At 46.0% G+C, this 25000-nt stretch overlaps 1 protein-coding gene across 1 annotated transcript in view; it reads right to left on the bottom strand.

The window, feature by feature from the left end:
* Positions 1 to 25000, bottom strand: part of LOC121535545 (collagen alpha-1(VI) chain-like) — a 115446-nt gene that overhangs the window by 53311 nt on the left and 37135 nt on the right. The window contains exons 19-23 of the mRNA XM_041842721.2: positions 9533 to 9595; positions 8299 to 8361; positions 7969 to 8019; positions 7177 to 7212; positions 6272 to 6334 (exon numbers count right to left, since the gene is read on the bottom strand). Coding sequence (XP_041698655.1) covers positions 6272 to 6334; positions 7177 to 7212; positions 7969 to 8019; positions 8299 to 8361; positions 9533 to 9595 — 276 coding nt within the window. The remainder of the gene's footprint in view (positions 1 to 6271; positions 6335 to 7176; positions 7213 to 7968; positions 8020 to 8298; positions 8362 to 9532; positions 9596 to 25000) is intronic.

The following is a 25000-nucleotide window of genomic DNA, read 5'->3' on the forward strand; positions in this document are numbered from 1 at the left end:
GTTTTCTGTAAGTCTTCACAAGGTTTTCACACACTGTTGCTGGTATTTTGGCCCATTCCTCCATGCAGATCTCCTCTAGAGCAGTGATGTTTTGGGGCTGTCGCTGGGCAACACGGACTTTCAACTCCCTCCAAAGATTTTCTATGGGGTTGAGATCTTCAGACTGGCTAGGCCACTCCAGGACCTTGAAATGCTTCTTATGAAGCCACTCCTTCGTTGCCCGGGTGGTGTGTTTGGGATCATTGTCATGCTGAAAGACCCAGCCACGTTTCATCTTCAATGCCGTTGCTGATGGAAGGAGGTTTTCACTCAAAATCTCACGATACATGGCCCCATTCATTCTTTCCTTTACACGGATCAGTCGTCCTGGTCCCTTTGCAGAAAAACAGCCCCAAAGCATGATGTTTCCACCCCCATGCTTCACAGTAGGTATGGTGTTCTTTGGATGCAACTCAGCATTCTTTGTCCTCCAAACACGACGAGTTGAGTTTTTACCAAAAAGTTATAGTTTGGTTTCATCTGACCATATGACATTCTCCCAATCCTCTTCTGGATCATCCAAATGCACTCTAGCAAACTGCAGGATTCGCACTGCAGGATTTGAGTCCCTGGCGGCGTAGTGTGTTACTGATGGTAGGCTTTGTTACTTTGGTCCCAGCTCTCTGCAGGTCATTCACTAGGTCCCCCCGTGTGGTTCTGGGATTTTTGCTCACCGTTCTTGTGATCATTTTGACCCCACGGTGTGAGATCTTGCGTGGAGCCCCAGATCGAGGGAGATTATCAGTGGTCTTGTATGTCTTCCATTTCCTAATAATTGCTCCCACAGTTGATTTCTTCAAACCAAGCTGCTTACCTATTGCAGATTCAGTCTTCCCAGCCTGGTGCAGGTCTACAATTTTGTTTCTGGTGTCCTTTGACAGCTCTTTGGTCTTGGCCATAGTGGAGTTTGGAGTGTGACTGTTTGAGGTTGTGGACAGGTGTCTTTTATACTGATAACAAGTTCAAACAGGTGCCATTAATACAGGTAACGAGTGGAGGACAGAGGAGCCTCTTAAAGAAGAAGTTACAGGTCTGTGAGAGCCAGAAATCTTGCTTGTTTGTAGGTGACCAAATACTTATTTTCCACCATAATTTGCAAATAAATTCATTCAAAATCCTACAATGTGATTTTCTGGATTTTTTTTCCTCAATTTGTCTGTCATAGTTGACGTGTACCTGTGATGAAAATTACAGGCCTCTCTCATCTTTTTAAGTGGGAGAACTTGCACAATTGGTGGCTGACTAAATACTTTTTTCCCCCACTGTATGTGACAGAGATGAAAATCTCAGTTAGAAACTTAGAAAGAGGGGGAATCTAAAGATGCAACAACTAGGATGGGTTGCTAATATGACTAGGATGGGATGCTAATATGACTAGGATGGGATGCTAATATGACTAGGATGGGATGCTAATATGACTAGTATGGGATGCTAATATGACTAGGATGGGATGCTAATATGACTAGGATGGGTTGCTAATATGACTAGGATGGGATGCTAATATGACTAGGATGGGTTGCTAATATGACTAGGATGGGATGCTAATATGACTAGGATGGGATGCTAATATGACTAGCATGGGTTGCTAATATGACTAGGATGGGTTGCTAATATGACTAGGATTGTGCCTTTGGCTTCTGGACAACGAAAAATAGTGATATGAAAACCAATAGAACAGAAGAGAAATGGCATAGAGCTGGGTCCAATAGGGCAGTAAATGGAAATAAAATGGCCAAAATTATATAATTACTCCTGTCTATACATAAATGTTATGATGATTTGTAATACAACATTCATTAATGTATGTGCAGCTCATAAGCTGTATGTGGACACAGGACAAGGACACACCATGTGTTAGTGGTGCCACGAAGGAGGAATACAAGGTCAGTGCGCCAAGATAGATTGGGGGGCCACTGGTGCTAATCTTAGGAAGGGGTGGGTGATGGAATGGCCTGGCTAGGGTGCCACACGACACCAAGGACGTGGATGATCTGGTGGTGGATGAGTGACAGTCAATAATGATTAGCAGCTGGGTAAGATAAAAGTAGGTTGGAAGAGCAGTATATAAGGTGAGAGATTGTCTATGGGAGTCATTCAGATGGCAGGAGGCAGCAGTATATAAACTGAGAGATTGTCTATGGGAGTCATTCAGATGGCAGGAGGCAGCAGTATATAAACTGAGAGATTGTCTATGGGAGTCATTCAGATGGCAGGAGGCAGCAGTATATAAACTATATCTCCTGTCTCTCTCCTATCTCTCTCCTATCTCTCTCCTATCTCTCTCCTGTCTCTCTCCTCTCTCTCTCCTATCTCTCTCCTATCTCTCTCCTATCTCTCTCCTATCTCTCTCCTATGTCTCTCCTCTCTCTCTCCTATCTCTCTCCTATCTCTCTCCTATCTCTCTCCTATCTCTCTCCTGTCTCTCTCCTCTCTCTCTCCTATCTCTCTCCTATCTCTCTCCTGTCTCTCTCCTATCTCTCTCCTATCTCTCTCCTATCGCTCTCTCCTATCTCTCTCCTGTCTCTCTCCTGTCTCTCTCCTATCTCTCTCCTATCTCTCTCCTGTCTCTCTCCTATCTCTCTCCTATCGCTCTCTCCTATCTCTCTCCTGTCTCTCTCCTGTCTCTCTCCTATCTCTCTCCTATCTCTCTCCTATCTCTCTCCTATCGCTCTCTCCTATCTCTCTCCTATCTCTCTCCTATCTCTCTCCTGTCTCTCTCCTGTCTCTCTCTCTCTCCTATCTCTCTCCTGTCTCTCTCCTGTCTCTCTCCTATCTCTCTCCTATCTCTCTCCTGTCTCTCTCCTATCTCTCTCCTATCTCTCTCCTATCTCTCTCCTATCTCTCTCCTATCTCTCTCCTATCTCTCTCCTGTCTCTCTCCTATCTCTCTCCTATCTCTCTTCTATCTCTCTCCTGTCTCTCTCCTATCTCTCTCCTATCTCTCTCCTGTCTCTCTCCTATCTCTCTCCTATCTCTCTCATATCTCTCTCTCTCTCCTATCTCTCTCCTATCTCTCTCCTGTCTCTCTCCTATCTCTCTCCTATCTCTCTCCTATCTCTCTCCTGTCTCTCTCCTATCTCTCTCCTATCTCTCTCCTATCTCTCTCCTATCTCTCTCCTGTCTCTCTCCTGTCTCTCTCCTATCTCTCTCCTATCTCTCTCCTGTCTCTCTCCTATCTCTCTCCTATCGCTCTCCTATCTCTCTCCTATCTCTCTCCTGTCTCTCTCCTATCTCTCTCCTATCTCTCTCAGCTGTCTCATTTTACATTTTAGTCATTTAGCAGACGCTCTTATCCGGAGAGACTTACATACATACATTTTTTCATACATATTTAGACCCCTTGACTTTTTCCACATTTTGTTACATTACAGCCTTATTCTAAAATGGATTAAATTGTTTTTTCCCCTCATCAATCTACACACATCAATCTATATAACTGTTATTGTCACGCCCTGACTCAAGGGACTCGTATATGTTGAGTCAGGGTGTGTATGTTCTATGTTGTATATTTCTATGTTGAGATTCTAGTATGTCTATTTCTATGTTGGCCGGTGTGGTTCCCAATCAGAGGCAGCTGTCGCTCGTTGTCTCTGATTGGGGACCATACTTAGGCAGCCTATTGGCACTAGTTAGTTGTGGGATCTTGTTCCGTGTTAGGTATGTTTGTTTTGTGTACCTTGGACTTTTGTCATTGTGTTTATTCTGAAAAATAAACATGTACGCATATCACGCTGTGCCTTGGTCTGACCCGTCTGTAAACGAACTTGACAGTTATCTATATATTCTGTACATCTATATAACTGTTATCTATAGTGCATTCGGAAAGTATTCAGACCCCTTGACCTTTTCCACATTTTGTTACGTTACAGCCTTATTCTAAATTGATTAAATTGTTTTTTCCCCCTCATCAATCTACATACAATACCCCATAATGACAAAGCAAAAACAGGTTTTTAGAAATTTTAGCAAATGCATTAGAAACATAGAACGGAAGTATTCAGACCCTTTACTCAGTACTTTGTTGAAGCACCTTTGTCAGCGATTACAGCCTCGAGTCTTCTTGGGTATGACGCTACAAGCTTGGCACACCTGTATTTGGGGAGTTTCTCCCATTCTTCTCTGCAGATCCTCTCAAGCTCTGTCAGGTTGGATGGGGAGCGTCTCTGCACAGCTATTTTCAGGTCTCTCCAGAGATGTTAGATCGGGTTCAAGTCCGGGCTCTGGCTGGGCCACTCAAGGACATTCAGAGACTTGTCCCGAAGCCACTCCTGTGTTGTCTTGGCTGTGTGCTTAGGGTTGTTGTCCTGTTGGAAGGTGAACCTTTGCCCCAGTCTGAGGTCATGAGCGCTCTGGAGCAGGTTTTCATCAAGGATCTCTCTGTACTTTGTTCATCTTTCCCTCGATCCTGACTAGTCTCCCAGTCCCTGCCGCTGAAAAACATCCCTACAGCATTATGCTGCCACCCCCATGCTTCACTGTAGGGATGGTGCCAGGTTTCCTCCAGATGTGACGCTTGGCATTCAGGCAAAATAGTTCAAACTTGGTTTAATCAGACCAGAGAATCTTGTTTCTCATGGTCTGAGAGTCTTTAAGTGCCTTTTGGCAAACTCCAAGTGGGCTGTCATGTTCCTTTTACTGAGGAGTGGCTTCCGTCTGGCCACACTACCATAAAGGCCTGATTGGTGGAGTGCTGCAGAGATGGTTGCCCTTCTGGAAGGTTCTCCCATCTCCACAGAGGAACTCTGGAGTTCTGTCAGAGTGACCATCGGGTTCTTGGTCACCTCCCTGACCAAGGCCCTTCTCCCCCTATTGCTCAGTTTGACCGGGCGGCCAGCTCTAGGAAGAGTCTTGGTGCTTCCAAACTTCTTCCATTTAAGAATGATGGAGGCCACTGTGTTCTTGGGGACCATCTATACTGAATACATTTTTTGGTACCCTTCCCCAGATCTGTGCCTTTTTTATTTTTTCCATACTGGCCCCCCGTGGGAATCGAACCCACAATCCTGATGTTGCAAGCGCCATGCTCTACCAACTGAGCTACACGGGTCTCCCGGCAATTCTTGCACATTCATTGTTTCATTGTGTGAATTGGTTGCCCTTTGATTTTTATTTTGTATAAATTCCCCATTACATACAGTACCAGTCAAAAGTTTGGACACACATACTAATTCCAGGGTTTTTCTTTATTTTGACTATTTTCTACATTGTAGAATAATAGTGAAGACATCAAAACTATGTAATAACACATATGGAATCATGTAGTAACCAAAAAAGTGTTAAACAAATCGGCTCTAACCAAAATAGAAAGAGGAGTGGGAGGCCCCGGTGCACAACTGAGTTATGAGTTGGGATAATGGTTCATTGTTTAGTTAGCTAGCTACATGTCTAAACAGTGTCCACAGTGCAAGTAACCACTTCCCTGTACTGTTTACACCTTCTGTATCCTGTGCATGTGACAAATAAACTTTTATTTTATTTGATATAGTGTATGTTTACCAGAGACGGTAATGTGAAAAACAACAACCGTAAGCTATTTTCTTTAATTAGATCGCCATTAACTTGTAAATAACGATCTTGTTGTGAGTTTATTTTCCTGTAATAATTCATACAAATTAGCTAAAAAAAAAGTTAGGATGTTGTCAGCTATATGATATGGTCATTATTGAACTGGCTAGCCAGCTAACTTAACTTTAGCTAGCTAGCTAACAAGCTATAAACAAACCAAAACATGGTTTATAAAGTTGCTTTTAGTTGCCTGGTTTGCTAGATTGACATATACTAAATTTATTTTTAAACGAATGGGTTTATTGGTGTTAAAATACACCAGTTATGCTATTTTGGACCAGCAGGCTGCTGATGCCATGCAGCCTTTCAGTCATCTAGTGTATATATAATTAATTGGGTGCAACCATGACGCTATCGAATCTGCACTCGCTTCTTTCTCTAGGGCACTCTGAAACAACGGTACAGCGAAGCCTTATCATTACAACAAGTACTATCTGGGAGATTGTATTCCTAGTCGCACAGTGCTCCCAAAATACAAATCCTGGTCGCACAGCAAAATATTTTGTCGCACATGCAACCACATTTGTCTCACTTTAGAGCCCTGGGCAAGTAATAGACAGAGATAAAGATAAATATATATATATATATATATAGAGAGAGAGAGAGAGAGAGAGAGAGAGAGAGAGAGAGAGAGAGAGAGAGAGAGAGAGAGAGATGGTGTGACTCACGTCCAGGCCAGGGTCTCCAGGCTCTCCATCGTCTCCTTTGGGTCCTGGGGTTCCCTTCCCGCCCTAAAGGTCACGGGTCAGGGGTCAGAGACAGTTGTCATGGAAACCTCCGAATGAATCAGCCATTAGCTGGCGGACCAGACCAAATAAAACTGGACAATCGTCATGTCTGAGATAAAGACAGTTGTTTCCCACCACACACAGATTAATGGACCCTATTCAACACTTAACGCTCTGGTCCACAGATGAATGGACCCTGTTTCATACTTAACGCTCTGGTCCACAGATGAATGGACCCTGTTCCATACTTAACGCTCTGGTCCACAGATTAATGGACCCTGTTCCATACTTAACGCTCTGGTCCACAGATTAATGGACCCTGTTCCATACTTAACGCTCTGGTCCACAGATTAAGGCTGCGTCCCAAATAGAACCAATTCCATATTTAAGGTTCTGATCCAAAAAGTAGTGGACTATATGGGACAAGCGTGCCATTTGGGACACAGTCTAAGTCTACTGTAAAGCTCATGGTCAGGGTCTGGGAAACAGTCCCTCATTGTTTAAGTTACAGTGACACTAGTCATCATGACTCATTTGAGGTTAAAACTCTGAGGTTAAAATATGGAAAATGTGAGGTTGTTTTCGCCTGCATGTTTTCCACATTGAAAAGTCTTGTGTCACCTCTTGCTAGTTCCTCTAGCATTGGGTTGGTGTATAATGAATGATTCTGCTATTGCATTGGGTTGGGGTATAATGAATGATTCTACATATGTAGTGTTCAGTGTGTTCAATACTATGACAGTGTGATATTATGACAGTGTGATATTCTGATAGTGTGAGTCACAGCCTTAGCGCTGATTCAGAGGTGAGAGCTTAAAGGTGAAGGTGAAAGGTCATGAACTCACCGGGTTTCCAACGTCTCCTCGTGGGCCGGGGTAACCCTGAGGGAGGAAAGAAACACGTGAGAGAGAGAGAGAGAGAGAGAGAGAGAGAGAGAGAGAGAGAGAGAGAGAGAGAGAGAGAGAGAGAGAGAGAGAGAGAGAGAGAGAGAGAGAGAGAGAGAGAGAGAGGGAGAGAGAGAGAGAGAGAGAGAGAGGAGGAGAGAGAGAGAGAGAGAGAGAGGGAGGGAGAGAGAGAGAGAGAGAGAGAGAGGGAGAGAGAGAGAGAGAGAGGGAGAGAGAGAGAGAGAGAGAGAGAGAGAGAGAGAGAGAGGGAGAGAGAGGAGGGGAGGGGGGGGGGAGAGAGGAGAGAGAGAGAGAGAGAGAGAGAGAGAGAGAGAGAGAGAGAGAGAGAGAGAGAGAGAGAGGGAGAGAGAGAGAGAGAGAGAGAGAGAGAGAAAAGAGGGAGGGAGAGAGAGAGAGAGAGAGAGGAGAGAGAGAGAGAGAGAGAGAGAGAGAGAGAGAGAGAGAGAGAGAGAGAGAGAGAGAGAGAGAGAGCCGGCCGAACAACACACACACACTATATATACACTCGCACACACACACAGACACCCGCACACACACACAGACACACGCACACACACACACTGTATATACACCCGCACACACACACAGACACACGCACACACACACAGACACACGCACACACACACAGACACACGCACACACACACACTGTATATACACCCGCACACACACACAGACACAGACACATTATTATAAACCCAAACAACAATACATCAATTTCACACAACAGTACCTGGAAACCATGGCAACCCTCAGTTCCATTTCCAGGTGTGCCATCTTCTCCCTGAAACAGAAGAGACAGAACACTTCACTTTTATTTTTCTTACACACACACCCTTATTCCTGACACATCACACGTTTACTCCTCTCTCTCTCTCTCTCTCTCTCTCTCTCTCTAATCAAATGTTATTTGCCACATGCACCGAATACAACAAGTAAAAAAAATAGATAAGTAAAAAATAAAAATAGCAAATAATTAAAGAGCAGCAGTAAAATAAAATAACAGTAGGGAGGCTATATACAGGGGGTACCGGTACAGAGTCCCCCTTTCGCTCTCTCTCACCCTCTCTCCGATCTGGCCTCTGTCTCCGGGAGCTCCTTTGATTCCTCTTGGTCCTTTGGGGCCCTGGGAAATAGTTTAGATAAGAGACAGATGGGAAGTGTAGTTTAGATATGAGACAGATAGGAAATGTAGTTTAGATAAGAGAGATGGGAAATGTAGTTTAGATAAACGACAGATAGGAAATGTAGTTTAGATAAGAGACAGATGGGAAATGTAATTTAAATAAGAGACAGATAGGAAATGTAGTTTAGATAAGAGACAGATAGGAAATGTAGTTTAGATAAGCGACAGAGATAGGAAATGTAGTTTAGATAAGCGACAGAGATGGGAAATGTAGTTTAGATAAGAGACATAGGAAATGTAGGTCAGAGGTTAATGGATGAAGACTTCCCAATGTTCATCCCATTGATCATGTGACACCATTCATTCCAATGTGAAGACTCAATAGCGCATTGAAGCCGGTTAAAATGGCGGCTAATGGAGACATAACATGCACAGTTTGAGCTACTCCAGGAAGTGACGTTGCAGGCCAGCTCAGTGCTGCCCCCTGTATTTGAGTAACTCAAGTTGAAGGCCGACCGGGGTACTGCAGGGTGCCGTTAGCAACTATATTATCCTTATAACTTATTCTGTGTGCGATTTTAAAATAATCGGTTCAAGGACATACGTCTGGTGTATTAGAAGCCATTATTGGTACCATGATTGTCTTTGAAACATGTTTTATTAACACAAAGATTGAGCACGAGGATTGCCATTTTTCCATTAACTATAATGGGGGGATCCCATTTTCTGCTAACAACGCCTGCAGTACCGCGGTCGGCCTTGAACTTCCGTGGCTTCAATGACAGGGGGCAGTCGTTCTCCCCTGAGACTTCCTGACAACCTGACCACATTTAAACACACACTTTGATCAATATCACAATATCGGTTGGAAAATAAGATTTGACAAAGCCTTAAACTTTCCCAGCTCAGTGATGAATGTGTGTGAGATAAATACATGTATTAGGGCGGCAGGTAGCTTAGTGGTTAAGAGCATTGTGCCAGTACCGAAAGGTCGCTGGTTCTAATCCCCGAGCCGACTAGGTGAAACATCTGTCGATGTGCCCTTGAGCAAGGCACTTAACCCTAATTGCTCATGTAAGTCGCTCTGGATAAGAGCGTCTGCTAAATGACTAAAATGTAAATGTATTAACTAGATGACAGAATGAATAAACAGATGAACTAGATGTCTCACCTCTGGTCCGGGGGCGCCCTCATCTCCTCTGTATCCTGGAGATCCCGCCCTGCCGATGTCGCCCTGAAACACACAAGAAAACTGTTAGAACATACTGTACACACACACACAGACAGACAGACACACACAGACACACACAAACACACACACACAGAAACACACACACACACACACACACACACACGTTATGTTCTTCTATCCTTGTGGGGACCTAAAATTGATTTCCATTCAAAGTCCTATTTACCCTAACCCTTACCCTAACCTTAACCCGTATCCCTAACCTTAACCCCTAACCCTTACCCTAACCCTAACCCTTACCCTAACCTTAACGCGTATCCCTAACCCAAACTCCTAACCCTAACCCTAACCCTAACCCTTACCCTAACCTTAACCCGTATCCCTAACCCTAACCCTTACCCTAACCCTAACCTTAACCCTTACCCTAACCTTAACCCGTATCCCTAACCCAAACTCCTAACCCTTACCCTAACCCTAACCCTAACCCTTACCCTAACCTTAACCCGTATCCCTAACCCAAACTCCTAACCCTAACCCTACCTACCCTAACTCCTAACCTAACCCTACCCTAACCTTGACATATCCCTCCTAACCCTAACCCTAACCCTAACCCTTACCCTAACCTTAACCCGTATCCCTAACCCAAACTCCTAAGCCTAACCCTAACCCTTACCCTAACCTTAACCCGTATCCCTAACCCAAACTCCTAACCCCAACCCTTACCCTAACCTTAACCCATATCCTTAACCCAAACTCCTAACCCTAACCCTTACCCTAACCCGTATCCCTAACCCTAACCCTTACCCTAACCTTAACCTGTATCCCTAACCCAAACTCCTAACCCTAACCCTAACCCTAACCCTTACCCTAACCTTAACCCGTATCCCTAACCCAAACTCCTAACCCTAACCCTAACCCAAACCCTAACCCTAACCCTAACCCTAACCCAAACTCCTAACCCTAACCCTAACCTTAACCCGTATCCCTAACCCAAACTCCTAACCCTAACCCTTACCCTAACCTTAACCCGTATCCCTAACCCAAACTCCTAACCCTAACCCTAACCCAAACCCTAACCCTAACCCTAACCCAAACTTCTAACCCTAACCCTTACCCTTACCCTAACCATAACCTTAACCTTAACCCGTATCCCTAACCCTTACCCTAACCCTAACCTTAACCCATATCCCTAACCCAAACCTAACACTAACTCTAACTGTAACTCTAACCCTAAACCTAACCCCTAAGTTTAGTAAAATAGCCTTTGTCCTCATGGGGATGTGAGAAATGTCCCCACGAGGCAGAGTTGTCCTTGTTTTACTATCCTTGTGGGGACCTTTGGGGATTTTAGGTCCCCACAAGGACAGAAGAACCAACACATCAACACACACACAATAAACACAATACAATTCCACACAAACACAATACAATTATTGCAAATTGGTACACAATTATAACGTAATGTAATGACGTAATGACAGAGTTTAAGTGTTAAAGTTTATTGAAAACTTTAAAAGAGTCTGATTAGTTTCAGATTAGAGTCTGATTAGTTCATATTATAGTCTGATTAGTTCAGAGTAGAGTCTGATTAGTTCAGATTAGTCTGATTAGTTTCCAATTATAGTCTGATTAGTTTCCGATTATAGTCTGATTAGTTCAGATTAGAGTCTGATTAGTTTCTGATTAGACTCTGATTAGTTTCCGATTAGAGTCTGATTAGTTTCCGATTAGAGTCTGATTAGTTTCCGATTAGAGTATGATTAGTTCAGATTATAGTCTGATTAGTTTCAGATTAGAGTATGATTAGTTTCAGATTAGAGTCTGATTAGTTCATATTATAGTCTGATTAGTTCAGAGTAGAGTCTGATTAGTTCAGATTATAGTCTGATTAGTTCAGATTAGTCTAATTAGTTCAGAGTAGAGTCTGATTAGTTCAGATTAGTCTGATTAGTTTCCAATTATAGTCTGATTAGTTTCCGATTATAGTCTGATTAGTTCAGATTAGAGTCTGATTAGTTTCTGATTAGACTCTGATTAGTTTCCGATTAGAGTCTGATTAGTTTCCGATTAGAGTATGATTAGTTCAGATTATAGTCTGATTAGTTTCAGATTAGAGTCTGATTAGTTCAGATTAGTCTGATTAGTTTCCAATTATAGTCTGATTAGTTTCCGATTATAGTCTGATTAGTTCAGATTAGAGTCTGATTAGTTTCTGATTAGACTCTGATTAGTTTCCGATTAGAGTCTGATTAGTTTCCGATTAGAGTATGATTAGTTCAGATTATAGTCTGATTAGTTTCAGATTAGAGTCTGATTAGTTTCCGATTAGAGTATGATTAGATCAGATTATAGTCTGATTAGTTTCCAATTATAGTCTGATTAGTTTCAGATTATAGTCTGATTAGTTTCCAATTATAGTCTGATTAGTTTCAGATTAGTCTGCTTAGTTCAGATTAGTCTGATTAGTTTCCGATTATAGTCTGATTAGTTTCCGATTATAGGCTGATTAGTTTCCGATTATAGTCTGATTAGTTCAGATTAGAGTCTGATTAGTTTCAAATTAGAATCTGATTAGTTTCAGATTAGAGTCTGCTTAGTTCAGATTAGTCTGATTAGTTTCCAATTAGAGTCTGATTAGTTCAGATTAGAGTCTGATTAGTTTTAGATTAGAGTCTGATTAGTTTCAGATTAGAGTCTGAATATTTTCAGATTAGAGTCTGATTAGTTTCAGATTAGAGTCTGATTAGTTCAGATTAGAGTCTGATTAGTTCAGATTAGAGTCTGAATAGTTCAGATTAGATTCTGATTAGTTCAGATTAGACTCTGATTAGTTTCCGATTAGAGTCTGATTATTTTCAGATTAGAGTCTGATTAGTTTCAGATTAGAGTCTGATTAGTTCAGATTAGAGTCTGATTAGTTCAGATTAGTCAGATTAGTTTCAGATTAGAGTCTGATTAGTTTCAGATTATAGTATGATTAGTTCAGATTAGTGTCTGATTAGTTTCAGATTAGAGTCTGCTTAGTTCAGATTAGTCCGATTAGTTTCAGATTATAGTCTGATTAGTGAAAATGAACAGCGCTTTCTAAGGTGATTAATTAAATATACCCGTATGCATATTAGAGATAACGCATATGCATAGGTCTACTGTATATATGAGCCCAAGAACAAACCCTGGTCTACTGTATATATGAGCCCAATGACAAACCCTGGTCTACTGTATATATGAGCCCAAACCCTGGTCTACTGTATATATGAGCCCAAACCCTGGTCTACTGTATATATGAGCCCAAACCCTGGTCTACTGTATATATGAGCCCAAGAACAAACCCTGGTCTACTGTATATATGAGCCCAAGAACAAACCCTGGTCTACTGTATATATGAGCCCAATGACAAACCCTGGTCTACTGTATATGAGCCCAAACCCTGGTCTACTGTATATGAGCCCAAACCCTGGTCTACTGTATATATGAGCCCAATGACAAACCCTGGTCTACTGTATATATGAGCCCAAACCCTGGTCTACTGTATATATGAGCCCAAACCCTGGTCTACTGTATATATGAGCCCAAACCCTGGTCTACTGTATATATGAGCCCAAACCCTGGTCTACTGTATATATGAGCCCAAACCCTGGTCTACTGTATATATGAGCCCAAGAACAAACCCTGGTCTACTGTATATATGAGCCCAAACCCTGGTCTACTGTATATATGAGCCCAAACCCTGGTCTACTGTATATATGAGCCCAAGAACAAACCCTGGTCTACTGTATATATGAGCCCAAACCCTGGTCTACTGTATATATGAGCCCAAACCCTGGTCTACTGTATATATGAGCCCAAACCCTGGTCTACTGTATATATGAGCCCAAACCCTGGTCTACTGTATATATGAGCCCAAACCCTGGTCTACTGTATATATGAGCCCAAGAACAAACCCTGGTCTACTGTATATATGAGCCCAAACCCTGGTCTACTGTATATATGAGCCCAATGACAAACCCTGGTCTACTGTATATATGAGCCCAATAACAAACCCTGGTCTACTGTATATATGAGCCCAAGAACAAACCCTGGTCTACTGTATATATGAGCCCAAGAACAAACCCTGGTCTACTGTATATATGAGCCCAAACCCTGGTCTACTGTATATATGAGCCCAAGAACAAACCCTGGTCTACTGTATATATGAGCCCAAACCCTGGTCTACTGTATATATGAGCCAAAACCCTGGTCTACTGTATATATGAGCCCAATAACAAACCCTGGTCTACTGTATATATGAGCCCAATAACAAACCCTGGTCTACTGTATATATGAGCCCAAACCCTGGTCTACTGTATATATGAGCCCAAGAACAAACCCTGGTCTACTGTATATATGAGCCCAAGAACAAACCCTGGTCTACTGTATATATGAGCCCAAACCCTGGTCTACTGTATATATGAGCCCAAACCCTGGTCTACTGTATATATGAGCCCAAACCCTGGTCTACTGTATATATGAGCCCAAACCCTGGTCTACTGTATATATGAGCCCAAACCCTGGTCTACTGTATATATGAGCCCAAACCCTGGTCTACTGTATATATGAACCCAAACCCTGGTCTACTGTATATATGAGCCCAAACCCTGGTCTACTGTATATATGAGCCCAAGAACAAACCCTGATCTACTGTATATATGAGCCCAAGAACAAACCCTGGTCTACTGTATATATGAGCCCAAACCCTGGTCTACTGTATATATGAGCCCAAACCCTGGTCTACTGTTATATGAGCCCAAACCCTGGTCTACTGTATATATGAGCCCAAGAACAAACCCTGGTCTACTGTCATATGAGCCCAAGAACAAACCCTGGTCTACTGTATATATGAGCCCAAACCCTGGTCTACTGTATATATGAGCCCAAGAACAAACCCTGGTCTACTGTATATATGAGCCCAAACCCTGGTCTACTGTATATATGAGCCCAAGAACAAACCCTGGTCTACTGTATATATGACCCCAAGAACAAACCCTGGTCTACTGTATATATGAGCCCAAACCCTGGTCTACTGTATATATGAGCCCAATGAAAAACCCTGGTCTACTGTATATATGAGCCCAATGACAAACCCTGGTCTACTGTATATATGAGCCCAAACCCTGGTCTACTGTATATATGAGCCCAAACCCTGGTCTACTGTATATATGAGCCCAAACCCTGGTCTACTGTATATATGAGCCCAAACCCTGGTCTACTGTATATATGAGCCCAAACCCTGGTCTACTGTATATATGAGCCCAAACCCTGGTCTACTGTATATATGAGCCCAAGAACAAACCCTGGTCTACTGTATATATGAGCCCAAACCCTGGTCTACTGTATATATGAGCCCAATGACAAACCCTGGTCTACTGTATATATGAGCCCAAACCCTGGTCTACTGTATATATGAGCCCAAACCCTGGTCTACTGTATATATGAGCCCAAACCCTGGTCTACTGTATATGAGCCCAAACCCTGGTCTACTGTATATATGAGCCCAAACCCTGGTCTACTGTATATATGAGCCCAAACCCTGGTCTACTGTATATATGAGCCCAAACCCTGGTCTACTGTATATATGAGCCCAAGAACAAACCCTGGTCTACTGTATATATGAGCCCAATGACAAACCCTGGTCTACTGTATATATGAGCCCAAACCCTGGTCTACTGTATATATGAGCCCAAACCCTGGTCTACTGTATATATGAGCCCAAACCCTGGTCTACTGTATATATGAGCCCAAACCCTGGTCTACTGTATATATGAGCCCAAACCCTGGTCTACTGTATATATGAGCCCAATGACAAACCCTGGTCTACTGTATATATGAGCCCAAACCCTGGTCTACTGTATATATGAGCCCAAACCCTGGTCTACTGTATATATGAGCCCAATAACAAACCCTGGTCTACTGTATATATGAGCCCAAACCCTGGTCTACTGTATATATGAGCCCAAGAACAAACCCTGGTCTACTGTATATATGAGCCCAAGAACAAACCCTGGTCTACTGTATATATGAGCCCAAACCCTGGTCTACTGTATATATGAGCCCAAGAACAAACCCTGGTCTACTGTATATATGAGCCCAATGACAAACCCTGGTCTACTGTATATATGAGCCCAAACCCTGGTCTACTGTATATATGAGCCCAAACCCTGGTCTACTGTATATATGAGCCCAATAACAAACCCTGGTCTACTGTATATATGAGCCCAAACCCTGGTCTACTGTATATATGAGCCCAAACCCTGGTCTACTGTATATATGAGCCCAAACCCTGGTTTACTGTATATATGAGCCCAAACCCTGGTCTACTGTATATGAGCCCAAACCCTGGTCTACTGTATATATGAGCCCAAGAACAAACCCTGGTCTACTGTATATATGAGCCCAAACCCTGGTCTACTGTATATATGAGCCCAAACCCTGGTCTACTGTATATATGAGCCCAAACCCTGGTCTACTGTATATATGAGCCCAAACCCTGGTCTACTGTATATATGAGCCCAAACCCTGGTCTACTGTATATATGAGCCCAATAACAAACCCTGGTCTACTGTATATATGAGCCCAAACCCTGGTCTACTGTATATATGAGCCCAAGAACAAACCCTGGTCTACTGTATATATGAGCCCAATGACAAACCCTGGTCTACTGTATATATGAGCCCAAGAACAAACCCTGGTCTACTGTATATATGAGCCCAAACCCTGGTCTACTGTATATATGAGCCCAAGAACAAACCCTGGTCTACTGTATATATGAGCCCAATGACAAACCCTGGTCTACTGTATATATGAGCCCAATGACAAACCCTGGTCTACTGTATATATGAGCCCAAACCCTGGTCTACTGTATATATGAGCCCAAGAACAAACCCTGGTCTACTGTATATATGAGCCCAATAACAAACCCTGGTCTACTGTATATATGAGCCCAAACCCTGGTCTACTGTATATATGAGCCCAAGAACAAACCCTGGTCTACTGTATATATGAGCCCAAACCCTGGTCTACTGTATATATGAGCCCAAGAACAAACCCTGGTCTACTGTATATATGAGCCCAAACCCTGGTCTACTGTATATATGAGCCCAAGAACAAACCCTGGTCTACTGTATATATGAGCCCAAACCCTGGTCTACTGTATATATGAGCCCAAACCCTGTTCTACTGTATATATGAGCCCAATAACAAACCCTGGTCTACTGTATATATGAGCCCAAGAACAAACCCTGGTCTACTGTATATATGAGCCCAAGAACAAACCCTGGTCTACTGTATATATGAGCCCAAGAACAAACCCTGGTCTACTGTATATATGAGCCCAAGAACAAACCCTGGTCTACTGTATATATGAGCCCAAGAACAAACCCTGGTCTACTGTATATATGAGCCCAAACCCTGGTCTACTGTATATATGAACCCAAGAACAAACCCTGGTCTACTGTATATATGAGCCCAATAACAAACCCTGGTCTACTGTATATGAGCCCAAACCCTGGTCTACTGTATATATGAGCCCAAGAACAAACCCTGGTCTACTGTATATATGAGCCAAGAACAAACCCCTGGTCTACTGTATATATGAGCCCAAACCCTGGTCTACTGTATATATGAGCCCAAACCCTGGTATACTGTATATATGAGCCCAAGAACAAACCCTGGTCTACTGTATATATGAGCCCAAGAACAAACCCTGGTCTACTGTATATATGATCCCAAACCCTGGTCTACTGTATATGAGCCCAAACCCTGGTCTACTGTATATATGAGCCCAAACCCTGGTCTACTGTATATATGAGCCCAAACCTGGTCTACTGTATATATGAGCCCAAACCCTGGTCTACTGTATATATGAGCCCAAACCCTGGTCTACTGTATATATGAGCCCAAGAACAAACCCTGGTCTACTGTATATATGAGCCCAAACCCTGGTCTACTGTATATATGAGCCCAAACCCTGGTCTACTGTATATATGAGCCCAAACCCTGGTCTACTGTATATATGAGCCCAAACCCTGGTCTACTGTATATATGAGCCCAAACCCTGGTCTACTGTATATATGAGCCCAAACCCTGGTCTACTGTATATATGAGCCCAAACCCTGGTCTACTGTATATGAGCCCAAACCCTGGTCTACTGTATATATGAGCCCAAACCCTGGTCTACTGTATATATGAGCCCAAACCCTGGTCTACTGTATATATGAGCCCAAACCCTGGTCTACTGTATATATGAGCCCAATGACAAACCCTGGTCTACTGTATATATGAGCCCAATGACAAACACTGGTCTACTGTATATATGAGCCCAAGAACAAACCCTGGTCTACTGTATATATGAGCCCAAACCCTGGTCTACTGTATATATGAGCCCAATGACAAACCCTGGTCTACTGTATATATGAGCCCAAACCCTGGTCTACTGTATATATGAGCCCAATAACAAACCCTGGTCTACTGTATATATGAGCCCAATGACAAACCCTGGTCTACTGTATATATGAGCCCAAACCCTGGTCTACTGTATATATGAGCCCAAACCCTGGTCTACTGTATATATGAGCCCAAACCCTGGTCTACTGTATATATGAGCCCAAACCCTGGTCTACTGTATATATGAGCCCAAACCCTGGTCTACTGTATATATGATTCCAATAACAAACCCTGGTCTACTGTATATATGAGCCCAAACCCTGGTCTACTGTATATATGAGCCCAAACCCTGGTCTACTGTATATATGAGCCCAAACCCTGGTCTACTGTATATGAGCCCAAGAACAAACCCTGGTCTACTGTATATATGAGCCCAATGACAAACCCTGGTCTACTGTATATGAGCCCAAACCCTGGTCTACTGTATATATGAGCCCAAACCCTGGTCTACTGTATATATGAGCCCAAACCCTGGTCTACTGTATATATGAGCCCAAACCCTGGTCTACTGTATATGAGCCCAAACCCTGGTCTACTGTATATATGAGCCCAAACCCTGGTCTACTGTATATATGAGCCCAAACCCTGGTTTACTGTATATATGAGCCCAAACCCTGGTCTACTGTATATATGAGCCCAAACCCTGGTCTACTGTATATATGAGCCCAAACCCTGGTCTACTGTATATATGAGCCCAATGACAAACCCTGGTCTACTGTATATATGAGCCCAATAACAAACCCTGGTCTACTGTATATATGAGCCCAAACCCTGGTCTACTGTATATATGAGCCCAAACCCTGTTCTACTGTATATATGAGCCCAATGACAAACCCTGGTCTACTGTATATATGAGCCCAAACCCTGGTCTACTGTATATATGAGCCCAAGAACAAACCCTGGTCTACTGTATATATGAGCCCAAACCCTGGTCTACTGTATATATGAGCCCAAACCCTGGTTTACTGTATATATGAGCCCAAACCCTGGTTTACTGTATATATGAGCCCAAGCCTGAAAAAAACCCTGAATTAAAATAATAATTGTCCCTTTACATAGCCTACCCCATATTACATAGAAAAACATAAAAAATACACATTTAGGATGTCTTTGGTAAATAATTGGTAGCCTAGCAGTTAAGAGCGTTGGGCCAGTAACCGATAGGTCGTTGGTTCTAATCCCCGAGCCGACTATGTGCAAAATCCGTTGATGTGCCCTTGAGCAAGGCACTTAACTGTAAGTTGCTCTGGATAAGAGCGTCTGCTAAATTACTAAAATGTAGCCTAAATTAAACAAATTCAGAATTAGCCTACAATTATTTGAATTGCCTAGTAATAGGGCATTATTTACATTTTCATAATTAATAGGCTGACATGACCTTTAGCTTCAGAATATCTCACCACTGTGCGTTTCCATCTCCTCCCCTCTCTCCTTCATTCCTTTCTCCAGCGCACAGAGAGAGGGGCTGTCAACAGTTTAATGACATACATTTCGTTGTGAAAACATGTTACTATCGATGTTCCCGGACAGATTTAACTTGGTTTCCCAAATTAAGCACTGGGTAGCTAGCTGAAGGAACAGCGTTGGAGAGCCCATGGCATACAGAGTTGGGCGGAATATCACCTGTCCTGCAGGGAAATAACCGGAGTAGCCTACCCGACATGAGAGAAAAATGTACCAGCGGGAAAGTACCATCCATTCGCTATTCCAGTGCATATGGATGACATGTCTTCATTCCCCTGCCCCTGTTCCTTCCCATTCCCCTGCCCCTGTTCCTTCCCATTCCCCTGCCCCTGTTCCTGACCATTCCCCTGCCCCTGTTCCTGCCCATTCCTCTGTTCCTTCCCATTCCCCTGTTCCTGACCATTCCCCTGCCCCTGTTCCTGACCATTCCCCTGCCCCTGTTCCTTCCCATTCCCCTGCCCCTGTTCCTTCCCATTCCCCTGCCCCTGTTCCTGACTATTCCCCTGCCCCTGTTCCTTCCCATTCCCCTGCCCCTGTTCTTTCCCATTCCCCTGCCCCTGTTCCTTCCCATTTCCCTGCCACTGTTCCTGACCATTCCCCTAACTCGGTTCCTGACCATTCCACTGCCCCTGTTCCTGACCACTCCCCTGCCCCTGTTCCTGACCATTCCCCTGTTCCTGACCAATCCCCTGTTCCTGACCATTCCCCTGCCCCTGTTCCTCACCATTCCCCTGCCCCTGTTCCTGACCATTCCCCTGCCCCTGTTCCTCACCATTCCCCTGCCCCTGTTCCTGACCATTCCCCTGTTCCTGCCCATTCCCCTGCCCCTGTTCCTCACCATTCCCCTGCCCCTGTTCCTGACCATTCCCCTGTTCCTGACCAATCCCCTGTTCCTGACCATTCCCCTGTTCCTGCCCATTCCCCTGCCCCTGTTCCTCACCATTCCCCTGCCCCTGTTGCTGACCATTCCTCTGTTCCTGACAATTTCCCTGTTCCTGCCTATTCCCCTGTTCCTGTCCATTCCCCTGCCGCTGTTCCTGACCATCCCCCTGCCCCTGTTCCTGACCATTCCCCTGTTCCTGTCCAATCCCCTGCCCCTGTTCCTGACCAATCCACTGCCACTGTTCCTCACCATTCCCCTGCCCCTGTTGCTGACCATTCCCCTGTTCCTGACCATTCCCTGCCCCTGTTCCATCCCATTCCCCTGCCCCTGTTCCTGCCCATTCCCCTGTTCCTTCCCATTCCCCTGCCCCTGTTCCTGCCCATTCCCCTGCCCCTGTTCCTGCCCATTCCCCTGTTCCTCACCATTCCCCTGCCCCTGTTCCTGCCCATTCCCCTGTTCCTGCCCATTCCCCTGCCCCTGTTCCTGCCCATTCCCCTGCCCTTGTTCCTGACCATTCCCTGCCCCTGTTCCTGCCCATTCCCCTGTTCCTGACCATTCCCCTGCCCCTGTTCCTGCCCATTCCCCTGCCCCTGTTCCTGACCATTCCCCTGTTCCTGCCCATTCCCCTGTTCCTGCCCATTCCCCTGCCCCTGTTCCTGCCCATTCCCCTGTTCCTGCCCATTCCCTGTTCCTTCCCATTCCCCTGCCCCTGTTCCTGCCCATTCCCCTGTTCCTGCCCATTCCCCTGTTCCTGTTCCTGACCATTCCCCTGTTCCTGCCCATTCCCTGTTCCTGCCCATTCCCCTGTTCCTGCCCATTCCCCTGCCCCTGTTCCTGACCATTCCCCTGCCCCTGTTCCTGACCAATCCCCTGTTCCTGCCCATTCCCCTGCCCCTGCCCATTCCCCTGCCCCTGTTACTAACCATTCCCCTGCCACTGTTCCTGACCATTCCCCTAACTCGGTTCCTGACCACTCCACTGCCCCTGTTCCTGCCCATTCCCCTGTTCCTGACCATTCCCCTGCCCCTGTTCCTGTCCATTCCCCTGCCCCTGTTCCTTCCCATTCCCCTGCCCCTGTTCCTTCCCATTCCCCTGCCCCTGTTCCTGCCCATTCCCCTGCCCCTGTTCCTTCCCATTCCCTGCCCCCTGTTCCTGACCATTCCCCTGTTCCTTCCCATTCCCCTGCCCCTGTTCCTGACCATTCCCCTGCCCCTGTTCCTGCCCATTCCCCTGTTCCTGCCCATTCCCCTGCCCCTGTTCCTGCCCATTCCCGCCCCTGTTCCTGCCCATTCCCCTGTTCCTGACCATTCCCCTGTTCCTGCCCATTCCCCTGTTCCTGCCCATTCCCCTGCCCCTGTTCCTTCCCATTCCCCTGCCCCTGTTTCTGACCATTCCCCTGCCCCTGTTCCTGCCCATTCCCCTGTTCCTCACCATTCCCCCGCCCCTGTTCCTTCCCATTCCCCTGCCCCTGTTCCTTCCCATTCCCCTGCCCCTGTTCCTTCCCATTCCCCTGCCCCTGTTCCTTCCCATTCCCCTGCCCCTGTTTCTGACCATTCCCCTGCCCCTGTTCCTGCCCATTCCCCTGTTCCTCACCATTCCCCCGCCCCTGTTTCTGACCATTCCCCCGCCCCTGCTCCTGCCCATTCCCCTGTTCCTGCCCATTCCCCTGTTCCTGACCATTCCCCCGCCCCTGTTCCTGCCCATTCCCCTGTTTCTCACCATTCTCCGCCCCTGTTCCTGCCCATTCCCCTGTTCCTGCCCATTCCCCTGTTCCTTCCCATTCCCCTGCCCCTGTTCCTCACCATTCCCCGCCCCTGTTCCTGCCCATTCCCCTGTTCCTCACCATTCCCCTGCCCCTGTTGCTGACCATTCCCCTGTTCCTGACCATTCCCTGCCCCTGTTCCATCCCATTCCCCTGCCCCTGTTCCTGCCCATTCCCCTGTTCCTTCCCATTCCCCTGCCCCTGTTCCTGCCCATTCCCCTGCCCCTGTTCCTGCCCATTCCCCTGTTCCTCACCATTCCCCTGCCCCTGTTCCTGCCCATTCCCCTGTTCCTGCCCATTCCCCTGCCCCTGTTCCTGCCCATTCCCCTGCCCTTGTTCCTGACCATTCCCTGCCCCTGTTCCTGCCCATTCCCCTGTTCCTGACCATTCCCCTGCCCCTGTTCCTGCCCATTCCCCTGCCCCTGTTCCTGACCATTCCCCTGTTCCTGCCCATTCCCCTGTTCCTGCCCATTCCCCTGCCCCTGTTCCTGCCCATTCCCCTGTTCCTGCCCATTCCCCTGTTCCTTCCCATTCCCCTGCCCCTGTTCCTGCCCATTCCCCTGTTCCTGCCCATTCCCCTGTTCCTGTTCCTGACCATTCCCCTGTTCCTGCCCATTCCCCTGATCCTGCCCATTCCCCTGTTCCTGCCCATTCCCCTGCCCCTGTTCCTGACCATTCCCCTGCCCCTGTTCCTGACCAATCCCCTGTTCCTGCCCATTCCCCTGCCCCTGCCCATTCCCCTGCCCCTGTTACTAACCATTCCCCTGCCACTGTTCCTGACCATTCCCCTAACTCGGTTCCTGACCACTCCACTGCCCCTGTTCCTGCCCATTCCCCTGTTCCTGACCATTCCCCTGCCCCTGTTCCTGACCATTCCCCTGCCCCTGTTCCTTCCCATTCCCCTGCCCCTGTTCCTTCCCATTCCCCTGCCCCTGTTCCTGCCCATTCCCCTGCCCCTGTTCCTTCCCATTCCCCTGCCCCTGTTCCTGACCATTCCCCTGTTCCTTCCCATTCCCCTGCCCCTGTTCCTGACCATTCCCCTGCCCCTGTTCCTGCCCATTCCCCTGTTCCTGCCCATTCCCCTGCCCCTGTTCCTGCCCATTCCCGCCCCTGTTCCTGCCCATTCCCCTGTTCCTGCCCATTCCCCTGTTCCTGCCCATTCCCCTGTTCCTGCCCATTCCCCTGCCCCTGTTCCTTCCCATTCCCCTGCCCCTGTTTCTGACCATTCCCCTGCCCCTGTTCCTGCCCATTCCCCTGTTCCTCACCATTCCCCCGCCCCTGTTCCTGCCCATTCCCCTGTTCCTGACCATTCCCATTCCCCTGTTCCTGACCATTCCCCTTTTCCTGACCATTCCCCTGCCCCTGTTCCTGACCATTCCCCTGCCCCTGTTCCTGCCCATTCCCCTGTTCCTGCCCATTCCTCTGCCCCTGTTCCTGCCCATTCCCCTGTTCCCGCCCATTCCCCTGTTCCTGCCCATTCCCCTGTTCCTTCCCATTCCCCTGCCCCTGTTCCTTCCCATTCCCCTGCCCCTGTTCCTTCCCATTCCCCTGCCCCTGTTTCTGACCATTCCCCTGCCCCTGTTCCTGCCCATTCCCCTGTTCCTCACCATTCCCCCGCCCCTGTTTCTGACCATTCCCCCGCCCCTGCTCCTGCCCATTCCCCTGTTCCTGCCCATTCCCCTGTTCCTGACCATTCCCCCGCCCCTGTTCCTGCCCATTCCCCTGTTTCTCACCATTCTCCGCCCCTGTTCCTGCCCATTCCCCTGTTCCTGCCCATTCCCCTGTTCCTTCCCATTCCCCTGCCCCTGTTCCTCACCATTCCCCGTCCCTGTTCCTGCCCATTCCCCTGTTCCTCACCATTCCCCTGCCCCTGTTCCTGCCCATTCCCCTGCTTTCCCTTGATCCTGTTCCTGCCCATTCTACTCAGCATGATTTAACCTGAGAGCCTCCGTTCACTATTCCAGTGCACATTGATGTATTTTCCCCTGTTCCTTTTCCTGCCCATTTGATAATAGACCATTCTGAATCCAAACAAATTGTACATATTAATAAAAACTAGATTTAAATTGAGAATAGTCTGATGGGTGAAAATATGATCACTTGATGAGAGAACAGCGTGTGCAGCCTGAGCAAGGAACAGAGTACAAGCATTTTTTGCGACTTTTTCAAATCATCAATAGCCAATAATCGCAGCATGCAGCCCAGATATCTTAGCCTCCTGTAGCTCAGTTGGTAGAGCATGGCGCTTGCAACGCCAGGGTTGTGGGTTCGATTCCCACGGGGGGCCAGTATGAAAAATGGATGCACTCACTAACTGTAAGTCGCTCTGGATAAGAGCGTCTGCTAAATGACTCAAATGTTCCAAAAAATTCTAAGGCATTCTAAGGTTTGTATCATTCACAACTAAAGTTCACAAATAAGTCGATCACTTTTACCCTCAACATAGCCACTTCATATACACACTCGCTCCGGAATGGGGAAAAAATTCAGATAAGTTTAGTTATATTCTTCTTACAAAAAAATTATATAATATAAAAGAATGGCACAGGACTTATAAGCATGTCTTGTCTGCTCCCGAGTGGCGCAGTGGTCTAAGGCACTGCATCTCAGTGCTAGAGGCGTCACTACAGACCCCCTGGTTCGATTCCAGGCTGTATCACAACCGGCCGTGATTGGGAGTCCCATAGGGCAGCGCACAATTGGCCCAGCGTTGTCTGGGTTTGGCCGCTGTAGGCCGTCATTGTAAATAAGAATTTGTTCTTAACTGACTTGCCTAGTTAAATAAAGGTTAAAATGGAGCATAGCCAGTAGGCCAACTCATTTCTATTATTTTCTTTAGACCTGACTAAAATAACTTATGGAT

The sequence above is a fragment of the Coregonus clupeaformis genome, chromosome 21, assembly GCF_020615455.1.
Source record: "Coregonus clupeaformis isolate EN_2021a chromosome 21, ASM2061545v1, whole genome shotgun sequence".
Taxonomy (NCBI): domain Eukaryota; kingdom Metazoa; phylum Chordata; class Actinopteri; order Salmoniformes; family Salmonidae; genus Coregonus; species Coregonus clupeaformis.